This window comes from Anolis sagrei, chromosome 3 (assembly GCF_037176765.1).
Source record: "Anolis sagrei isolate rAnoSag1 chromosome 3, rAnoSag1.mat, whole genome shotgun sequence".
NCBI lineage: Eukaryota > Metazoa > Chordata > Lepidosauria > Squamata > Dactyloidae > Anolis > Anolis sagrei.
In genome coordinates, this window is record NC_090023.1 from 91,393,745 (window position 1) to 91,412,066 (window position 18,322).

Genomic DNA, 18,322 nt, shown 5'->3' on the forward strand with positions numbered 1-18,322 from the left:
CGGGGGAGAAGACCAAAGGGGGAGCAGGGAGCACGCGTGCAATGTTCGCGGGGTGTTTTATCTTCAGCTGGCCAGCCGTCCGCTAGGCCTAGATATTCTCTCCTTCCCTGTCCCAAATTTTTAATGGTTGCCCTTATCAGGGCAGCTGCGCTGCTTCCCAGCTGCCACCTCTATTTCTCTTTCATTTAACTTTCGTTTGTGTTTCTTCTGCTTCTTCTGAGCAAGATGGAGGCTGGCGGCTCAGCGGTTCTCCCGAACCGTGCCTTCCCCCCGGGCGCTAGCCCTAGATCCCGCCAGGCGAGCTTTGTGGACCCTCTTGAGGAGAGCCCACTCTTACTCACCCCCGCGGGTCCTAGAACGGGCTTCGCTAGCAGACTGACCTCTGTCCCGTCAGCCTGAGGGGTCTCGCTGCCCCTTTTCCCATCTGGGGGATGCACAGGCCTCTTGAACTCCCCCGGAGCTTCAGAAACCTGCAGCCGCCGCCATCGCGCCTCCACCGGAAGTCCTCTATTAGAAAATCTTGATGGTTTCCCCCCCCCCCCCTCTTTTAGTCTTCTGTCATTTTCTCTAACAAGACATCTCTTCTCATGTTACAGGCAAAGTACATCACCATGTGATTAGTCTTCATGGCTTCTAAAAAAAGTTCAGGACTGATTTGCTCTAGAACCCCCTTTGTTGTTCTCTTAGCAGTCCACAGTATCTTCAGAAGCCTTTTCCTTTGATGTTATCTCTTGACACTTTAGGATCTTATATAGTTTCTTCATAGCTGCCCTTCCAAGTTCTAATCTGCTTCTGATTTCTTGACTGCAGAAATATTGGAAGCTAGATGAGTGTAATACCTCTTTTTACTGTAATTGCTTTTCATTTTCACTTAGCTTTCCATTTTTGTCTGTCATATAATTTATTAAGATTTTAAGAATAACATCGAAAGAGGGAGAATATTAAAAAAGATGATAGGAAAGTAGGAAAAAAAGTAAGAAGTACATCCCCCTACCCCCAAGTCCACCAGAAAATACAAAAATATAAAAGACACAAAAAAAACCAAAGAAAAAAAATAAGATAAAAATTGACTTTCATCTCTCCATCAGGTGTTGTGTCCTCAATGATTTTTCCATTATATCCACTTCATAATGTTCCCTTTATTTATTTATTTCCTTTTCGTAGTTTTCATATAGAGTCCAATCTGTCCTCTTTATCGGGTTCCCGGTATTCTTTTTCAAGAAAAAAGTTAATTCGTCCATTTCTCTTATTTCTCTTAATTTCCCTAACCACTCTTCAGTGGTAGGGATATCTTCCTGTTTCCAAAACTTCGCCAATAATATTCTCGCCGCTGTTGTAGCATAGGTAAATAGTCTATCTTTGTTCTCATCTAATTGTAATTCCAAATCTGTAAATCCCAATAGATAATATTCTGGTTTCTTCTTAAAGACTCTCTTCAAAAATTTTTGTAGCTCTTCCTTATTATTATTATTATTATTATTATTATTATTAACTTTATTTGTACCCCGCTAGCATCTCCCGAAGGACTCGATGCGGCTTACACGGGCCGAAGCCTCAAACACAATACAATAGAAAAACATAACATGTACTTTCGTCCAATACTTCTCTATTTCTTTACACGTCCACCACATATGATAAAAAGTACCTGTTTGATGGCAAGCCTTCCAACATTTATCAGAAGTATTCTTGTTCATTAAAGATAGTTTCTTAGGAGTGGTGTACCATCTGTGGAACATTTTTATCCAGTTTTCTTTTAAATCTGTTGCATATACATATTTCAATTTTTTGTTCCACATCTGCTCCCACTCCCTAAATTGAATAGGTCTTCTTATATTTTCGGCCCATTTTATCATACATGTTTTCACTTGCTCGCACTCCGTTAGCCAGGTTAATAATGTATTATAAATAACTGAAATTACTTTCTTATTCGTCTTTAATATTTTGTCCCAAATTGACTCTTCCCAGGCGAAGCCTATCTTATTGTCTTTCTTGATATATTCTTTCATTTGCAAGTAGTGTAACCACGTCAAGTTACCATTTTTTTCTTTCATTTGCTGAAAGGATTTAATTTTCATAGTATTCCTCACTAGTATGTCTCTATATGTTGGCCACGCTCTCCAACCTAGTAATCTTCTTTGATGCGCCTCCATCGGCGAAACCCATAGAGGCGTTTTAGTATAAAAATGATTCATCCAAACTCTTAATAATGATGCTCTTACAAAATGGTTTCCCATTTTTTTCTTGGTCGTACCACGTGTAGGCATGCCAGCCTACACGTAGATCATGTCCTTCTAAGTTCAAACCTTTTCCATTTTCTAGTGTCACCCAGTCTCTTATCCACAAAAGGGCACTAGCCTCATGATATGTTTTCAGATCTGGGAATCCTAGTCCCCTTCGCGTTTTTTTATCAATTAAGTTCAAATATTTAATTCTCGGTCTTTTCCCATTCCACACAAATTTTAATAATTCTTTCTTCCATTTAATAAATTCTGTTTGATTTTTGATTATGGGTATATTTTGAAATAAAAACAATAATTTAGGTAAAACATTCATTTTTATAAGCACAATTCTTCCTAATAGAGATAATTTCAGTAAGCTCCATTTCTTTAAATCCTTCTGTATCTTGCTCCAAGTCCAGTCATAATTATTCTTCAATAGTTGGCCATTCTTTGCTGTCAACCAAATCCCCAGGTACCTTAATTTTTTCACTATTTCCATTCCTGTAATCCTTGTAATTTCTTCTTGGTCTTCTTTCCCTATATTTTTAGTTAGTATTTTAGTTTTCCCTTTATTTATTTTGAGGCCTGCCACTTTCCCAAATTCTTGTATTTTTTCAATCCAATTTTGTAAATTATTAATTGGGTCTTCCACTATTCCCAATAAATCGTCCGCAAAAGCTCTTATTTTGTATTCATATTTCCCGATTTTTACTCCTTTAACATTTGTATCTTCTCTTATTTTCATCATCAATGGTTCCAACGCCATTATAAAAATTAACGGGGATAACGGACATCCCTGTCTCGTTCCTTTTGTAATCTCAAATTCCTCCGATAATTGGCCGTTTATCCGAATTTTTGCCTTTTGTAGATCATAGATCGCATCAATTGCATTTATAAATTTAGCTCCCATATCCAATTCTTGAATCAATATCTTAAAGAAGTCCCAATTCAGATTATCAAACGCCTTCTCGGCATCGATTGATAAAATAGCCATTTCTTTCTGGTGGTTCGCCTCAAAATATTCAATCAAATCCAATACTGTGCGGATATTATATTTCATATATCTTCCGGGGAGAAACCCTGTTTGGTCCTCCCCTATCCAATCTTTCAGAAATTCCTCCAGTCTCGCCGCCAGTATATTCGTAAATATTTTATAGTCCACATTTAATAGGGAGATCGGTCTATAATTCTTGATATCTTCCGGGGCTGAACCTTCTTTGTGTATCATTACTATCTCAGCTTGCTTCCAGGTTTCTGGGATTCTTTGGTGATTTAATGCTTCATTTAAGACTTTCTTTAACATTGGTACCACAGTTTTTTTCATTGACTTGTAAAATCCTGCTGTAAATCCATCTGGTCCCGGAGCTTTATCTGCATCCATTTTATTAATTGCTCTTTCAATCTCTTCTTCCATAATTTCTTTATTCAATTTTTCTCTTATTTCCTCTGTAATTTTCTGCAATTTCAATTGGCCTATATATGCTGTAATATCATCTTTCTTTATTCCATCTTTCGTATATAATTTACTGTAGAATTTCATTAATTCTCCCATAATCTCCTTATCAGTTGTAACAGTTTTATCTCCCGATATTATTTTTGTAATTTGTGTAGTTTGTTTCTTCTTTCTTACTTGTCTTGCTAGCAATTTCCCTGATCTATTCGCATTTTCAAAAGATTGTTGTTTTAGAAACTTCAACTCTCTTGCCTGTCTTTCCATTTCCAAGCAAGACTTCTCTTGATTAAGTCTTGCTAATTCTTTATTCAATTTTTTACACTGTGGTTTCTTTTTTTAGCTCTGTTTCTTTATTAGCAATCTTATTTATCAATTCTTTCATTTTTTTTTATTTCTGTCTTTATTCTTCCTGGACCCATGTTGAATAAAGCATCCTCTCAAAACCGCTTTGAGGGCGTCCCAAGTCGCTTGTATTTTTGTCTCCTCAATGTCATTAATTCCTAGATACTCTTGAACGATTTTATTATAATGTAGTTTATCTTCTTCCGTTTTAATCAAATTTTCGTTTAATCTCCATTTCCTTTGAAAACTTTTATGATTAATTAGTATTTCTAATGGGCAGTGATCCGAAATGTCTCTAGGTAATATTTCCATCTCCACAATTTTAGTAGCTAATTTTTTTTGTTATCCATGCCATATCAATCCTTGACCATGTTTGATGTCTATGTGAGTAAAAAGTATAATCCTTTTTTTTCTCATTCTTTCTTCTCCATGTATCCTCCAGCTCAAATTCTCTTTGTAAATCAAAAAACTTTTGGGGTAAAACACTGTTTCCTCCCCTTTTTTTGCAGTTTATTCTTATCTTTTTGTTTGTCCATCACACCATTGAAGTCTCCTATCAATAAAAGTTCGTCAAATTCTGTTTCTCTCAATTTTGATTGTAAAAATTGAATAAATTTAGTCTTTGGGCCATTTGGCGCATATATATTACATACTAGTATTTTTAAATTTCCCAGTTGAATTGTTACCGCCACACATCTTCCTTCCAAATTCTTGAATGCCAATTCTGGTGTTAAATTTTCCTTTATGTATGTTACCACACCCTTTTTCTTTTTTTCATCCGATGAATAAAATGTCTTTCCCAATTTTTTATTTTCTAAATGTGCCACATGTTTGTGGCAGATATGCGTTTCTTGTAGTGCGTTTCTGGGGTGAGTTCAGGCCGTTAATATTATTTGATAAACACTTAATTTGTCGATCCGCCATTTTATTCAACTGTGTCTGTATCCAATCCAATGTCACCTAAATCCATAACCGATAACCTCTGCGCTGCTACTTCTGGGCCATATGCACCTTCTCCAAGATCATGAAATGTTGTTGTACTTCCTTGTCCACTACTCGTAAGTCCATAATCTTCCGGAGAGTCAAACCTTGCTTTCTTTTTTTCTTTTCCATTTCCATTTCCAGGGGTCAAAGTTTTCTTGTCTACTTTTCTCCCTTCTTGTTTCTCCCCTTCCGATTCTTTCATTAGATTATCATAAAAAACTTTGGCCTTTTGTTCTGTTGTCAACCAGTATCTCTCTTCTTTATATGTTACCATAATCCCTTCAATCCTTTCCCATCTAAATCTGATTGACCTCTTTTTTAATTCATCCGTAAGAAGTAGTACTTTCTTCTTCTATTTAAAGTTGCTTGGGGAAATTCCTTCAGAACCGCAATCTTAGTTTCTTTATAATATATTGGATTTTTATTACTTCTGAACAAAACTTCATCCCTAGTCTTTTTTTTCGTAAACTGGACTATCACATCTCTCGCTGTCTTATTTTTCCTTGAGTAGAATGAAGATATTCTATAAATTTGGTCCAATTCCTGCTCCAATTCATCTTCTTCACATTCTAAGCATTTCGCAATTAAAATTTGCATAATCTGGGCAATATCCTCCTGTTTTTCTTCTTGAATATTTCTGAACCGTAGGTGGTAATCCATTTGTCTCTGTAATAATTTTTCTTGTTCTATTTCAAATTTTTCCTTTTGTTTATCAATCCCTTTAATCTTCCTCAAAATCTGAGATTGTGTTTCCTCTGTTTTTTCTTTACTAATTTTTAATTCTTTCACTTCTCCGTATAACTGGGTTATATCTTTTTTAATTTGGCCAAATTCTTCTTGCATCTCTTTTTTATTTCTTTAAACTCTTCCGACAACTTTTTGTAGTTCTTTTCTTGTTTATTGAAGTGTGCTTCTTGCTTCTCCACCATCTCTTTATTTCCTCTTGTTTTTCGACCATCTCCTTCTTTGTTGCATCTTGTTTTTCCGATAATTTTTTAATTTCCTTAAGTATATTCTTCATGCTTAAGCTGGTATCTAGTGAAGCTCTCCTTACTTGAAGTTTTTCTTGATCTGATTTTCCTTTCATTGACATCAACTTCCCAACCAAATCTTTGAGCTGGATAACCTTTTAATCCACTTAGTCCAAATAGTTGGTTTTATTCCTCTTCCATCACTTTAATTTTAATTTTAATTTATTTTCTTCAAATGGTTTCTTATATCAATTCATTCATCAAATATTTTCTAACTAATTTGTTATAGAGTAAATCAGTTCCTTAAAAATTCATTAAATCCAATTTAGTTATATTAATATTAATTAATTTATATTTTCCTCTAATTCTCTTTTCTTTCCTGTCTTTACAGCTTTCCTGTTCAATTCCTTCTTATTCTAATTTCGGCTTCTTCTCCTCTTTGTATTTTTTACGTCTGCTTCTCTTCCTTGGGCCTCGTCTGCTTCTCGTCCTTGAATTTCGTCTACTTCTCGTCCTGGCTCCACGTCTGCTTCTCGTCCTAGCTCCACATCTGCTTCTCCTCCCCGATATTCTTCTTTATCCTTCAGCCACTGTTGTCCTTAAATATCTATTTATTTAGGATTTACACTATATTTGCCGCTCTGCCGCTCTGTAGCGATGTTTCTCTATGGTTTCTCTATGGTTTCTCTATGGTTTCTCTATGGTTTCTCTATGGTTTCTCTATGGTTTCTCTATGGTTTCTCTATGGTTTCTCTATGGTTCCAACTTCCTCCTCCCTACTTCCGCCCTTCTTGAAGCTCTTCCGCCCTTTCTTTTTATCTCCACCCTTTCCTCCCACAGCCTTCTTCTTCGTCACTTCCTCTTTGCCACTTCCTGCCTTGTCCTTTCCTTTTGTTTATAAAGAAGAGTGCCAGTTAGACACAACAATATGGCGCCAAGGTCAGGAATTTTCCTTCTTCATTGACTATTAGGCTGAGTGGGAGGATAAGGGAATCAGGGGGGGCAGGAGGAGGGGGGCTCTCGCGGCATATAATATCTTCTCACTTATTTCAATTATCTCATTCGTTTCCCTGTCTTCCAAATACTTATTTTAATTTAGTTTAATTAATATTGTTTAATTATCTAAGCCAAGATAAATCAATAAGCGGTGAGTAACTATATAATTTAATAAGTATTATTCCAAATTAATCTATTCACAATAGCCCTTTCCGGGTTTCAAAATATAGCTTTAAATTTCTGGGGGGAGGAGTTCCCCCTTGATTTTGTCTCCTTGTCTATCTTCTTCCTTCCTTCTCCTCTTCTATTCAAATATTTTACCTGGTGTTGAGATATTCTTTAATTTCTCTTTGAGTTTCTTAATTTCTTCTTCGTATTTGTTGCATGGGCTGGCAGCGGTTGAAACGGGTCTCTGCCCGATCCCAGCGGGGCGCCTGTTCTCCCGTCGGCTCGGACCCTCTTCACCCCCCTCCTTGAGGAAAGGGAGTATTTGGGGTCTACGAGCCTCCCACGGGTTGCTCTACACCTTCACACTCAATCTGGTGATGGTGGGGGAGCTTAAGCTCACCCTTAAGGCACCTCAACGCTGGTCCGCATCGGAGCTCCCTCTCAATGCGGCTTCCCCATCGCCATCACCCACCGGAAGTCAATGATCATATATCTTGAAACTTTGGTATGTTATCATTGGAGCCTTCTCACTGTATCCAAAAGATGATTTTGCCCAAGTGTTTGTTTTTCTTTCTTAATGTAACACAGTCAAGATCTGTAATAAATATTATGCCATGTTCACAATCACAAATACCATGGTCCTCTTGGGTATTAAAATAAAAGCTAAAAAGAAATAAATAAATAAATATATTTAAGAATACCTTTTAAGAATATTTTGTAAGATTTGGGCTGTGCTTAAAATACATTTTTCTGCAAATAAACCACATTAAGATGAACGGGACTCAACTTCTGAGTTAAGGTGTTTGCACCTTTCAGACAACATTCCAAGTCTCAAAATTCAACTTAATCTGAAAATATACAGGCCACATAGTGAAAAGGTTATGATACATATCACACTTTTGTGATCCCTGGATAACTGGATTTGAAAACTGACTTCCTAAAGCAATCACAGTTTCTACCAAGCTGCCAAAATGCATGACACCTGTAGTGACTTGATGATAGCAGTCTAAATACCCAGAGAACAAACTGATCTGAGCCTAATGTACATAGATCTCTTCTGACAGTATGTGATGGCATCTTTACACCTTTCGATCTCAGCAGACAAGGTGCTATTGAGCAAAATCAGTTCTGCAAACCCAGATCCTTCATTTGGTCAAAGGCTGTCACTTTTTGTTGAATCGTTGGCATGTCTTGGGTACCAATGCTGACATTCCCCTGTGTTGAAGTGCTCCAATTGCAAGTTGTTGTGATAGTTCAGACAGTCTGTGAACATTGACGTGACTGCAATTTATCCGGAAACATTTTCTGGCATGTGGAGGAAGAGAGAGCAATGAGATTAGAAATATCAGGAAAAGTCATCTGTCTGAATGTCTATATGTATGCTGCAGAGACAGTTATATAACTAGCTTTTAGTTAGGCCAGTGAAGCATCATAGCTCCCCTGACATTTAAACAAACCTGAAATCCAGGTATTTGAAAAGACCACAAATTATTCTGAAATAATTGCAGTGCCCTCTTCAAAGTATGGGTTTTGATTAGTGCAATCCACCAGGCAGCTTCAAGGAATCTACACGTATTTCACTGAGATTGCAGCACAGTGAGTAAATTTGGTCATATGTCAAACCACAGGCAACTCATGGAACTCACCATTACAGGGTGAGGCACATTTCCTCCTTGATCTAAAAGCTGCCACTGTGGCAGCCTTCATTGTTTTTGATAATGATTGGAATGCATTGAAGTAACAATTTGTCAAATCCACAAAGCATAGCATCGAGGAAAGGTAAGCACCAAGGAAGTGGGCAACAGAACTAGGTCCAGGTTCCTGTTTTACAAAGTAAGGTGGGTTTGGTTTTTTTAGGGAATGGCTAAAAAGGCTATTCCCCAAAAAGAAAATTATTCTAGTTATGGAAAGCAATGCCTTCTCCCAAACAAGGCATGGAGACTGCAACCTACTTAAATCTGAATTGTCATTCCTGGAGGGCTGTGTGTGAGCAAGTGTACACATAGACCTTCAAGTCATCTGTCAACTTACCAATGGTGCTGTGAATTTTGAGGAGGCATGAAAAAAGGCCAAAGGAGAGAAATGTGCTTATTGGAAAGCGCATCAAGCAAACCCTTGTCATGACCACCTTCCATTTGGAAACCCATATCCTCATTGTGACAGACCATGTGGATCCAAAATAGGTCTCTACGGTCACTTATAGATCCTCCTCCAAGACTTTGCCCTTGGAATACAATCATATTCAGCCATGAATGAGTGACTGTAGTAGTAGTAGTAGTGTATGCATGCACATACAAACTCCTTCAAGTCACCTGTCAAGTGATGGTGACCCCATGCATTTCATACGCTTTTCTTAAGCAAGGAATACTCAAGCACAGTTGGGCTAGTTCCTTCCTCTGAAATGTATTCTACTGCTCTTGGGGGTGGGGGAGGATAAAAGGGGCACAAATAGAATTAAATCAACAACCTGAGAGACAACTGATATATAATCATGGAGCCTTTTTAAAAAGATGGATTAAAATAGAAGGGTCTTGAGACACATTTGTGTACTTTATTTAGCATAAGATTTCATGGACTTTGAGATGCTTTGAGTTTTCTTTGTGGAGAGAAAAAGTGGGGTATAAATAAACATCAATATCATCATCATTACCATCATCACGCCAAAGAAGCGTAAGTGTTATTCTTTTAGGTATCATGTTGTTGTTTTTATGACCAACAGCCTACTTGTAGTTTCCAGATACCAATTCTAGTCTTGACTTCCGAGGCAAGCAATCAAGAAAAGTACATTTTTACTTCTCTATGGTGGCCCTTTAGACAGTTCAAGGTGGCTATCATGTGTCCCCTTCACCCACTCAGCTGAACAAATTGATATGTACTTAGGCTTAATTGCAGGCTGGTCAGTTTTTGACAATATATTTACTAACTAAACAATGTATTTTCTTATTTAGCCTATATTCTCCTGGACAGGACAATACTTGGGTATTCCTTCCATAATACTGAAGATGTCAACAGCTCTCCATTTTCTTTTCTAGACAGTTCATTTCTACCAAAAGGCTTTGTGTTTGTGGCTAGTAAATGCTACTTGATCTCATAATCAGAAAACAGGAGCATAACCTTTTTTTAAAAAAAATCCTTTTGAAACACAGAGAACAAGCATAATATAGAACTCTTACTTCTAGCAGCTAGGCTATGATCACAGAAAATAAGGAAATCAGACTTTCCCACATTCTATCCAAATCCATAACAGCTCTTTTATCTCTTCTCTTTCTTGCACACATGAAAAAATGAGCTTGCCTCCAAAACTTCTTTATCAAAACTTCTCATCAAAATTCTCCACATATGTGGAATATTCTTCCAATACCTCTTCATATTGCAATTCATGGACTCTAAGAACCTGTATCCTCAATGCAAATTGCTAAGCTGGGACAGTGCTGCTCCTACTTGTATAAAGACATTGAAACACATTTGACATGCCACAAATGCAAATAAGCATAAGTAAGAGAGAGCTGCAGCCTTCGGTCCTCTGCCAATTGCTGATCATCTGGGTTGCGGACAAGACGCAAGGCAATACAGAACACTTTTTTCTGCAATGTCCTCCAGAATATATTTGCTAGCGCAACTAATGTATGTGTTGCAACCCAGATCAGGAAACAAGGCCATAAGATTAAATCCACCACACTTGACTGTGGGAAAAACAATCCTTTTTTATTGATGAAAAATGGTTACAAAATAGAGGAAAATGCAAAGTCAAAAAGCCACAGTAAAACTCAGCAGTCAGGAGAATCTCTGAACTAGATCAAAATTCCAAAAGCAACACTATAGAAAACCTGGAACCTGTTAGTATCTCACTAACCGTACTTGGAACTAGAAGCCTCTGGGAATGCAGGCCATGGGAAACGGGAACTCAGCCAAGGTAGTGCCTCAGTCTAAACGATGCTTGATCTGACAAGACAGCCCGGAGGGAGACACTTTAAACTAAAGAAACTGTTTCAGGACACGCCTCCAGGCTTGGAAGCCTCCTTCTGCTTTAATCTACTTGACCTTCGCAGACTCTGTGATTCACTCCAGTTTTCCCAAATCTGCCTTCTTCTATCCTCATTAAAAAAGGCAGGTGTTAACTCCTCTGGAGAGTTATCACCGTTTGACTCTGAAACATCCTCATCAGGATGTTTAGTTTCACTTTCCCAGCCACTGCCCTCAGAATCAACAGTTTACAAACCATCAGGGAAAAATACATGTTCAGTAGCCTGTTCAGTTGCATTAGAAAATACAATCATAGAATCAGGTTCAGGTTCACACGGAGGCTGAGGGTCAGGCTCACACGGAGGCTGAGGGTCAGGTTCACACGGAGGCTGAACCCCAACAGTATGCCACAATGCCGGTGCTAGCCAATAGCATCTATCCAACCGGATGAACTCAATGCCCCAAAATAGGCTGAGCATCTTTATAGTCCACATAGGCAACCATTAGCCACTTCTGGTCCGCTCCTGAAGGGCTCTTCTTATGTTCATATTATCTTAAAAATCTGTTATGTGGTATCTCACAAAGTTCCATTCTATTCCCAGTGCTTTTTAATATTTACATGAAGCTGCTGAGATATCATCCATAGGCATGAGCACGGTGTTATCTGTATGCTGTTGATACCCAACTATATTTCTCCGTGCCTTCAAAAACTGTCGTGACCCACAGAACACAGATTGTCTTCAACAGCAATTGAGGTGCAAAATAATAGTCTTTAATGCAAAACGAACTTAATGAGGCACTTAATAATCAGTGCAAATAGTTCAAAGGGTGTTTTCAAACAGGAACATAAACAGAAGATAGTCTGGAACTCTAGCAGGCTTGAATTGCAGCCAAAAATAACAGGAGATACAAAAACTTGTAGCAAATACAAAACAAAACAGTCTTTGAGAAATGCAAGGTACAAAGCAAGGTCCGAAAGGCAAAACGCGTAGTCAGTCAGGTCCAAGGGTCAGGAAGCCAGATGTAACACTCACGAGCGAAGGTTCCAAGGTCCGACGAAGCACGGCAGGAAAACAGGATACTGGGAATCCAAACAAGATTAGGCATAACAACACTTTGTCATCTGCAAAGAAACAGGTCCCAATGTGCTCATTTTATTCACTATCAGAAGAATGAGATTCATTACTTGCATCTGAATCTGCTTGCGCAGCTGAAGCATCTACGACACGCCAAGCCTGCCACCTTTGCTCTAATCCCTGATCCTGCCAATAAGATTCCTCATTCCCATTATCCTTAAAACCCTCAAAATCATCACTCGAGGTTGCTTGATTGCAAATGTCTCTAATGTTCTGAACCAGAGTCCAGTCTACAGCCTCCTCCATCTCAGCCTCACTATCACTGGAGTTATCTCCTGTGTCTCTAAGTTTCTTAACCATAGTGTCACTATCACTGCCAGAGTCACTAGCCACTCTCTTCACTCCCCTGTAATCTGCATCCATAGCTTCCTCTGGGCAGAATCCTGCAAAGTCTTCTTCATCACTGGAAGCCAGAAAGATGTCACGAATGCGTTTCAGCTGGCGCTGATTCTCCTCTGCTTCTGCATCACTCCTTCTTTTTCTCCTACTACTGGTAGTAGGTATGGTATCAGAATGCTGACTCACAACAAAAACAGCCTCAGCTAAGGATAGCATTCTCCTCTGAAAGAATGCCTGGAGAAGGTAACGACCTGGATAAGGAAAAACAAATTGAAACTGAATCCAGACAAAACAGAGATGCTTGCCATTCAAGGAACCTGATCTGGGGGTGGAGGTGTGTCAATCAGTTCTGGACGGGGCTACACTCCCCCTGAAAGACTGTGTTTGCAGCTTGGGGGTGCTCCTGGATCTGTCTTTCTAAATGTCAGCCCAGGTAGATGAGACAGGGGTGTTTACTACCATCTTCGGCTGATATGCTGGTTGAGCCTCTTCATAGATTTGGAGGACCTAAATATGCTAATGCTTGTTCTAGTAACCTCAAGGTTGGGCTTCTGTAATGCACTTTACATAGATGCCAAAATTTTAAACATGCCATCAAGGATCCTGATGTAGCTGGTAAGGGCCTCCCCCTTTTCTTTCTCTTCTGCTATTCACATGGTCAGTAAATGATTCTGGATGTAGCTTATCTTCCCTGTTGTATAAGCACACAGAACTACAGTAGGATCACCCAGAATAAAATCTCATTCTTTCCCAGTTAAAATTTTATTGCATTGTTTAGTTGATTTCACACACACAGCTACAGCCCAACACTGAAAACCTGTCTTTCTCTGGCATTCCTTGCAATCCTTCCAATGCCAAAGAGGTGGGGGGTGACCTCTAGTTTGACAAAGACAAAAAAAGGAAGGCTAGTCTCCTGTTAAAAAAAATTGTGAAAAATAGTTTCTTTTTCAAAAGTTTTGTTAACTTAGGTATGTCTGTATAGATATGCAAACATGTCTGGCCTGATTGAAAATAGCGTATGACCTCAGGAACATGCCTGGTGTTTTTTTGTCGGTTCATTGAATCAAGCAATTTGTTTTGTGTTCCCAGTTGCAGAGTGTCCTTTCTTGTCATTCATTTCCCCATCTTGTTAACTGAGAAGTTTCATTGTTCTTTTTGTTTAAAATATTTTGGACCAACAATCAATAGAACATTAGGACAGAACATTAGATCTATCCTACATAATGCTTAGTTGTTATGAAACAAATTTAATTATTCTTTCTGATTTCAGACTATTTATTCCAGTTTATCTATCTCTTTTGTTTTCTTTCAACATGCTATATTGTCTAAGAAGGTTCATTGTGGATTCTGCATATGACTGAGCAATGAAAGTTATTCAATTGACTTGTAGTTTGTCAGAGAAAGTAAGATTATAATCAAGTTATTTAGAATGAAACCAATTTAGTAGAGCAGACTTTCAGTCAAGTGGTGTTGCTTTCTCGCAATGATTAGTTAATTAAAGAGTTACATTAATTTATTTGTAGGTAATTTAATGATTCACAAAGCTATGTGAGTCATCAAGAGATGAATCAACAATTCTCTGGATGTAATACCAGAGAAATGTTGTACCTAGACTACTAATTCTCAGGCTTCTGAAATCATATTTTAGAATCTGCTATTTTCCCCCTCCACATGTGTAAGTTTCTCATTATTTCTACACCTTAGCATCATTTAAAATCTTGTATATTTTTTTTTAGGCATTAGGAAATGACAACCAAGTGTCACAGTATTAGTAAACAGTTATGGTAGAATGTGTAGGTAATCGTCTCCCTCTAATTGTCTAGATCCCACACCATTTTAATTTGGTATTTGAATCACTAAAAAATTTTTTCGCCGTGTCAGGAGTGACTAGAGAAACTGCAAGTCGCTTCTGGTGTGAGAGAATTGGCCGTCTGCAAAGACGTTGCCCAGGGGATGCCTGGATGATTTGATGTTTTTATCATCCTTGTGGGAGGCTTCTCTCATGTCCCTGCATGAGGAGCTGGAGCTGATAGAGGGAGCTCATCCACCTCTCCCCGGATTCAAACCTGCGACCTGTCGGTCTTCAGTCCTTGCCAGCACAGGGGTTTAACCCACTGCGCCACCGGGGGCTCACTAAAATTTCACTAAAAATGAAAGGTGTACAATCCATAAATATCATGTAAACAATAGTTTTGAACTGTTAAGACAGGGAGTGAGAAGAACTCTGGGACAAAACCAGGGAAAATGTCAAGATATAATGCAAATTTACATTCCTTGCCATAAAAAAAAGAGGAAATCAAAGCCTCACTGAAACAAAAGAAAAGATAATAGAAATTGAGACAGAATTCTGAATGCAATAATTATTCAATTAATTGTGCATAGAGACCAAGAAAACTGTTATAATAATCAATGCAAAAAATAGAAGACTACATAAAAGGTATAAACAAGATAACTTTTCTACAAGACCCAAGAAATCAAATTCTACTAACATGGGAGCACACTGTTAAAGAAATTAAAACATGATGATGGAGGCAATACGCTGAAGGAGACTACAAAAAAGTTTACAGGATGACCAATTACATTGATTTTGACTGTGTAGATCAGAAAAAAACTAAAAGAAATGGATTTGCCACACTTGATTCTCTTGATACGTATCTGCAGTGTGTAGAAACTAGTCAATTTTAAAGATGAGCAAGAACAGACTCCAGTAGTCTTCCTGCACTTAGAAACACTTAGTTGCAGGTATTTTTCTATGGGATGGGAAATAGTACATTTGACTATTTTCAGTTCATTTTGTAATGTAACTGTGTAATTTCAAACTTTGGAAATGTTGTAATTGCATATTTTAAAAAAAAGAAATTGGGGGAAAACCTGACATGGACATGGATGATGGAATGGAAGGAGACAGCAGCCACTGCCTCCCATTCCAACGTCCACAAAGTTCCCATATCACAGGGGTGGTTTTTCATTTTTTTTTAAATGTGAAATTACAGAATTTCAAAAGTTTGAAATTGCACTGTTACAGCAACATTTTTTCAAGGAAGATAGATGTGCAATAAAAAATGAAGTCCATGGTTTAACTAGAAACAGTCAGAGGTACACCCTATGTGATGGGAGTGAGTGAATTCTCTGTCTTCTTTCATGACAGAATGTAAGAGCCGTCGCAAACTAGCCTCCTGCATGAGCAAACTTTGCCAGCACATCCCTGACTTCATGAGACTGCGCCTCTCTCTCCGCCCCTTTCTCCACCTCTTTCTTCGTGCCAGAGTGGTTTTTCCTTTTCTAGGGCAGCATTGCCAGCATACTCGGCAGAATTCAACAACGAGAGTACACTGGCAATGCTGCCCTAGCAAAGGAAAAACCACACTGGCACGGAGAAAGAGGCAGAGAAAGGGGCGGGGCGAGAGGCGGAGTCTCATGACATCAGGGACATGCTGGCACAGTTTGCTCCTGCAGGAGGCTAGTTTGCGACGGGTCTAACAGGAAGAAGACACTACCATCCGCTTTTCCCCATTGTGTGATGAGGGTTTTTTTCTTCCATTCTTATAGGCTCAGTAGCAGTACTTGGGATCCTTCAGTTACTCCACTAGATATCACCATTTCAACCAACCCTTTATATTTCCTGAAATGCCTGTAATTTATGGAATTATGAGGGCTATGTGGAAAATTTAAAGGTTATCCATTCTTATATTAAACTTGGCTTTGTCAACAGAAAAGGAAAAGCTGCCAAAAGGAACTTGTCAGTGTTCCAACTTGCCACCAAGATTATTTTTATCATCCCAGTAATACAAGTATGGCAGTAGTGAAAGTTTCCTACCTGCATACATGATAGTACTCCGTTCCTGCTGTGTGTCTGAGAGGAATTCACTTTTCTCTCGTCTTATAGAAGAACACCCTTCTTCTCTAACACGCCTGCCAGTGAAACAAGATACTCCAACAAAGATCTTCTTGTTACTTCTAAGTTCATGTTTGGTTGAAAAAGAGAGATGTTTTCCTTGTTTCTGTTCCCACACTTTTTGAGTCTAGGAAAGTTTAGTATCCGCCTTCTAACATCATTAGTACACTCCTATTTAGGACACCTTTATATGGATTACATGGAATTCTTCTGGTTGGCAGATATTTTTGATTTTGACATGTTGTTGTTGTTGCCTGTAAAAAAAATTATATAATTAGACCAAGTTATTTGTTACTTTCTGAAGAAAGGATGGCTAAACTAATCATGCCTACTAAAAGTCTTGATTTGGCAAGGGCAGTTCTGACATATGGTTTGCTTTCCCACTTTTTCCATCTGCTTTTAAAACGTGCCAGTTTCCTCTCTTCTTCCTCTTATTTTAATTGCTGCACACTATTTTCAAAATACAAAATTAGTCTGCAGACTTCTCCTTCCCTGTGACTCATGCAAAATCAAACTGTGCAGCATCTCCTAACATGTTGATTCTTCCTCTTTAATAAATTATGCCATCTCAGCCACACACTGTTGTTGCTTGGCTGCACATGTTCTGTTTTTCATCAGAGTTGTGTTGTAAGGTAATATTTCTGGAGAATCCCTCATAGCCTCAGTAATTATTTTTTAATTACTAGAAGATAGGGAAGACTGGGGTCCTTATATTAGAACTACATTTTGATTGGCCAGCCAGAATGCTAAAATAACATACAAAATGGCCCTTTTTCTATATAAAGCAACTAAGCCGAGAACTGCATATTTGGAGTCGATTGGGGTAAATTGTAGGGGTGATGCAGATATTTGATCTGGATTGGGATCTTGATCCCTTGTTAACAGCTTGTTTATTTTAACTTTTGTTGTACTGCAAGTTGTATGCTGTATGTGTATGTGATAAAAGTGTTTGTCAAATATTCTTACACAGCCGATGGACGAATCAATAAAACGCACTATTACTAGGAGATAATGTGTGTTTTACACATGACTCCTCTTTAGTGAATCAATACTCTGGGGGCAAAGAGGGGAACAAACCTACAAAATAATGAATTCCTGTGCATATTTTCTTGGGCGTATGCCCCTCATGTTCAATGGACTTTTCTACTTTAGTAATACCTGTATGATTGCATCTTTAAATCATTCATTCCGCTGGACTTAGAAATTCCTGCTTTTGTGCTGGGTTTTAACAAAAATAGGTCCGGGTTATTGTAGGGTTTTTTGGGCTATATGGCCATGTTCTAGAGGCATTCTCTCCTGATGTTTTGCCTTCATCTATGGCAAGCATCCTCAGAGTTAGTGAGGTCTGAGGGTGCTTGCCATAGATGCAGGCAAAATGTCAGGAGAGAATGCCTCTAGAACTTGGCCATATAGCCCAAAAAAACCCTACAACAACCCAGTGATTCCAGCCATGAAAGCCTTCGACAATACAAAAATAGGTCAACTCTGTACCAAAACACACACACACATTAATCTGAAAGTAATATTTTAGGAAAATATTTTTTTTGCAATTTCTATCTAATTTCATGGAAAATAAAATTCCTATTTACTGAAATTTTGGGGACAGAGCTTAGAAAAGTTACTTTTTTGGACTGCTGTTCAGCCATGCTTAGTGCATGATTCTAAGATAAAACAGCCCAGCATTGTTCTAGCGTTGGGATGGAAGAATTTAATAAGTGATTTTTATTCTTTTCTCAATGTGAATGGGATTTCAACAGTGTAAGTGTTCGGGCTTTTGGGTTTTAAAACAGATATTATATGTGGATGTAAATGTCCAGTGTCATTAAAATAACTTCTTCTTTTTTCTCTTTTTTTTT

The 18,322-nt window shown here is 38.2% G+C and overlaps 1 protein-coding gene across 1 annotated transcript in view; it reads left to right on the forward strand.

Moving 5' to 3' along the window:
- Nucleotides 1-6,852: 6,852 nt before the first annotated feature.
- GEMIN8 (gem nuclear organelle associated protein 8) overlaps nucleotides 6,853-18,322 on the forward strand; it is an 84,972-nt gene continuing 73,502 nt past the window's right edge. The window contains exon 1 of the mRNA XM_067466799.1: nucleotides 6,853-6,908. Within this exon, the coding sequence (XP_067322900.1) occupies nucleotides 6,898-6,908 (11 nt within the window). The 5' untranslated portion in view covers nucleotides 6,853-6,897. The remainder of the gene's footprint in view (nucleotides 6,909-18,322) is intronic.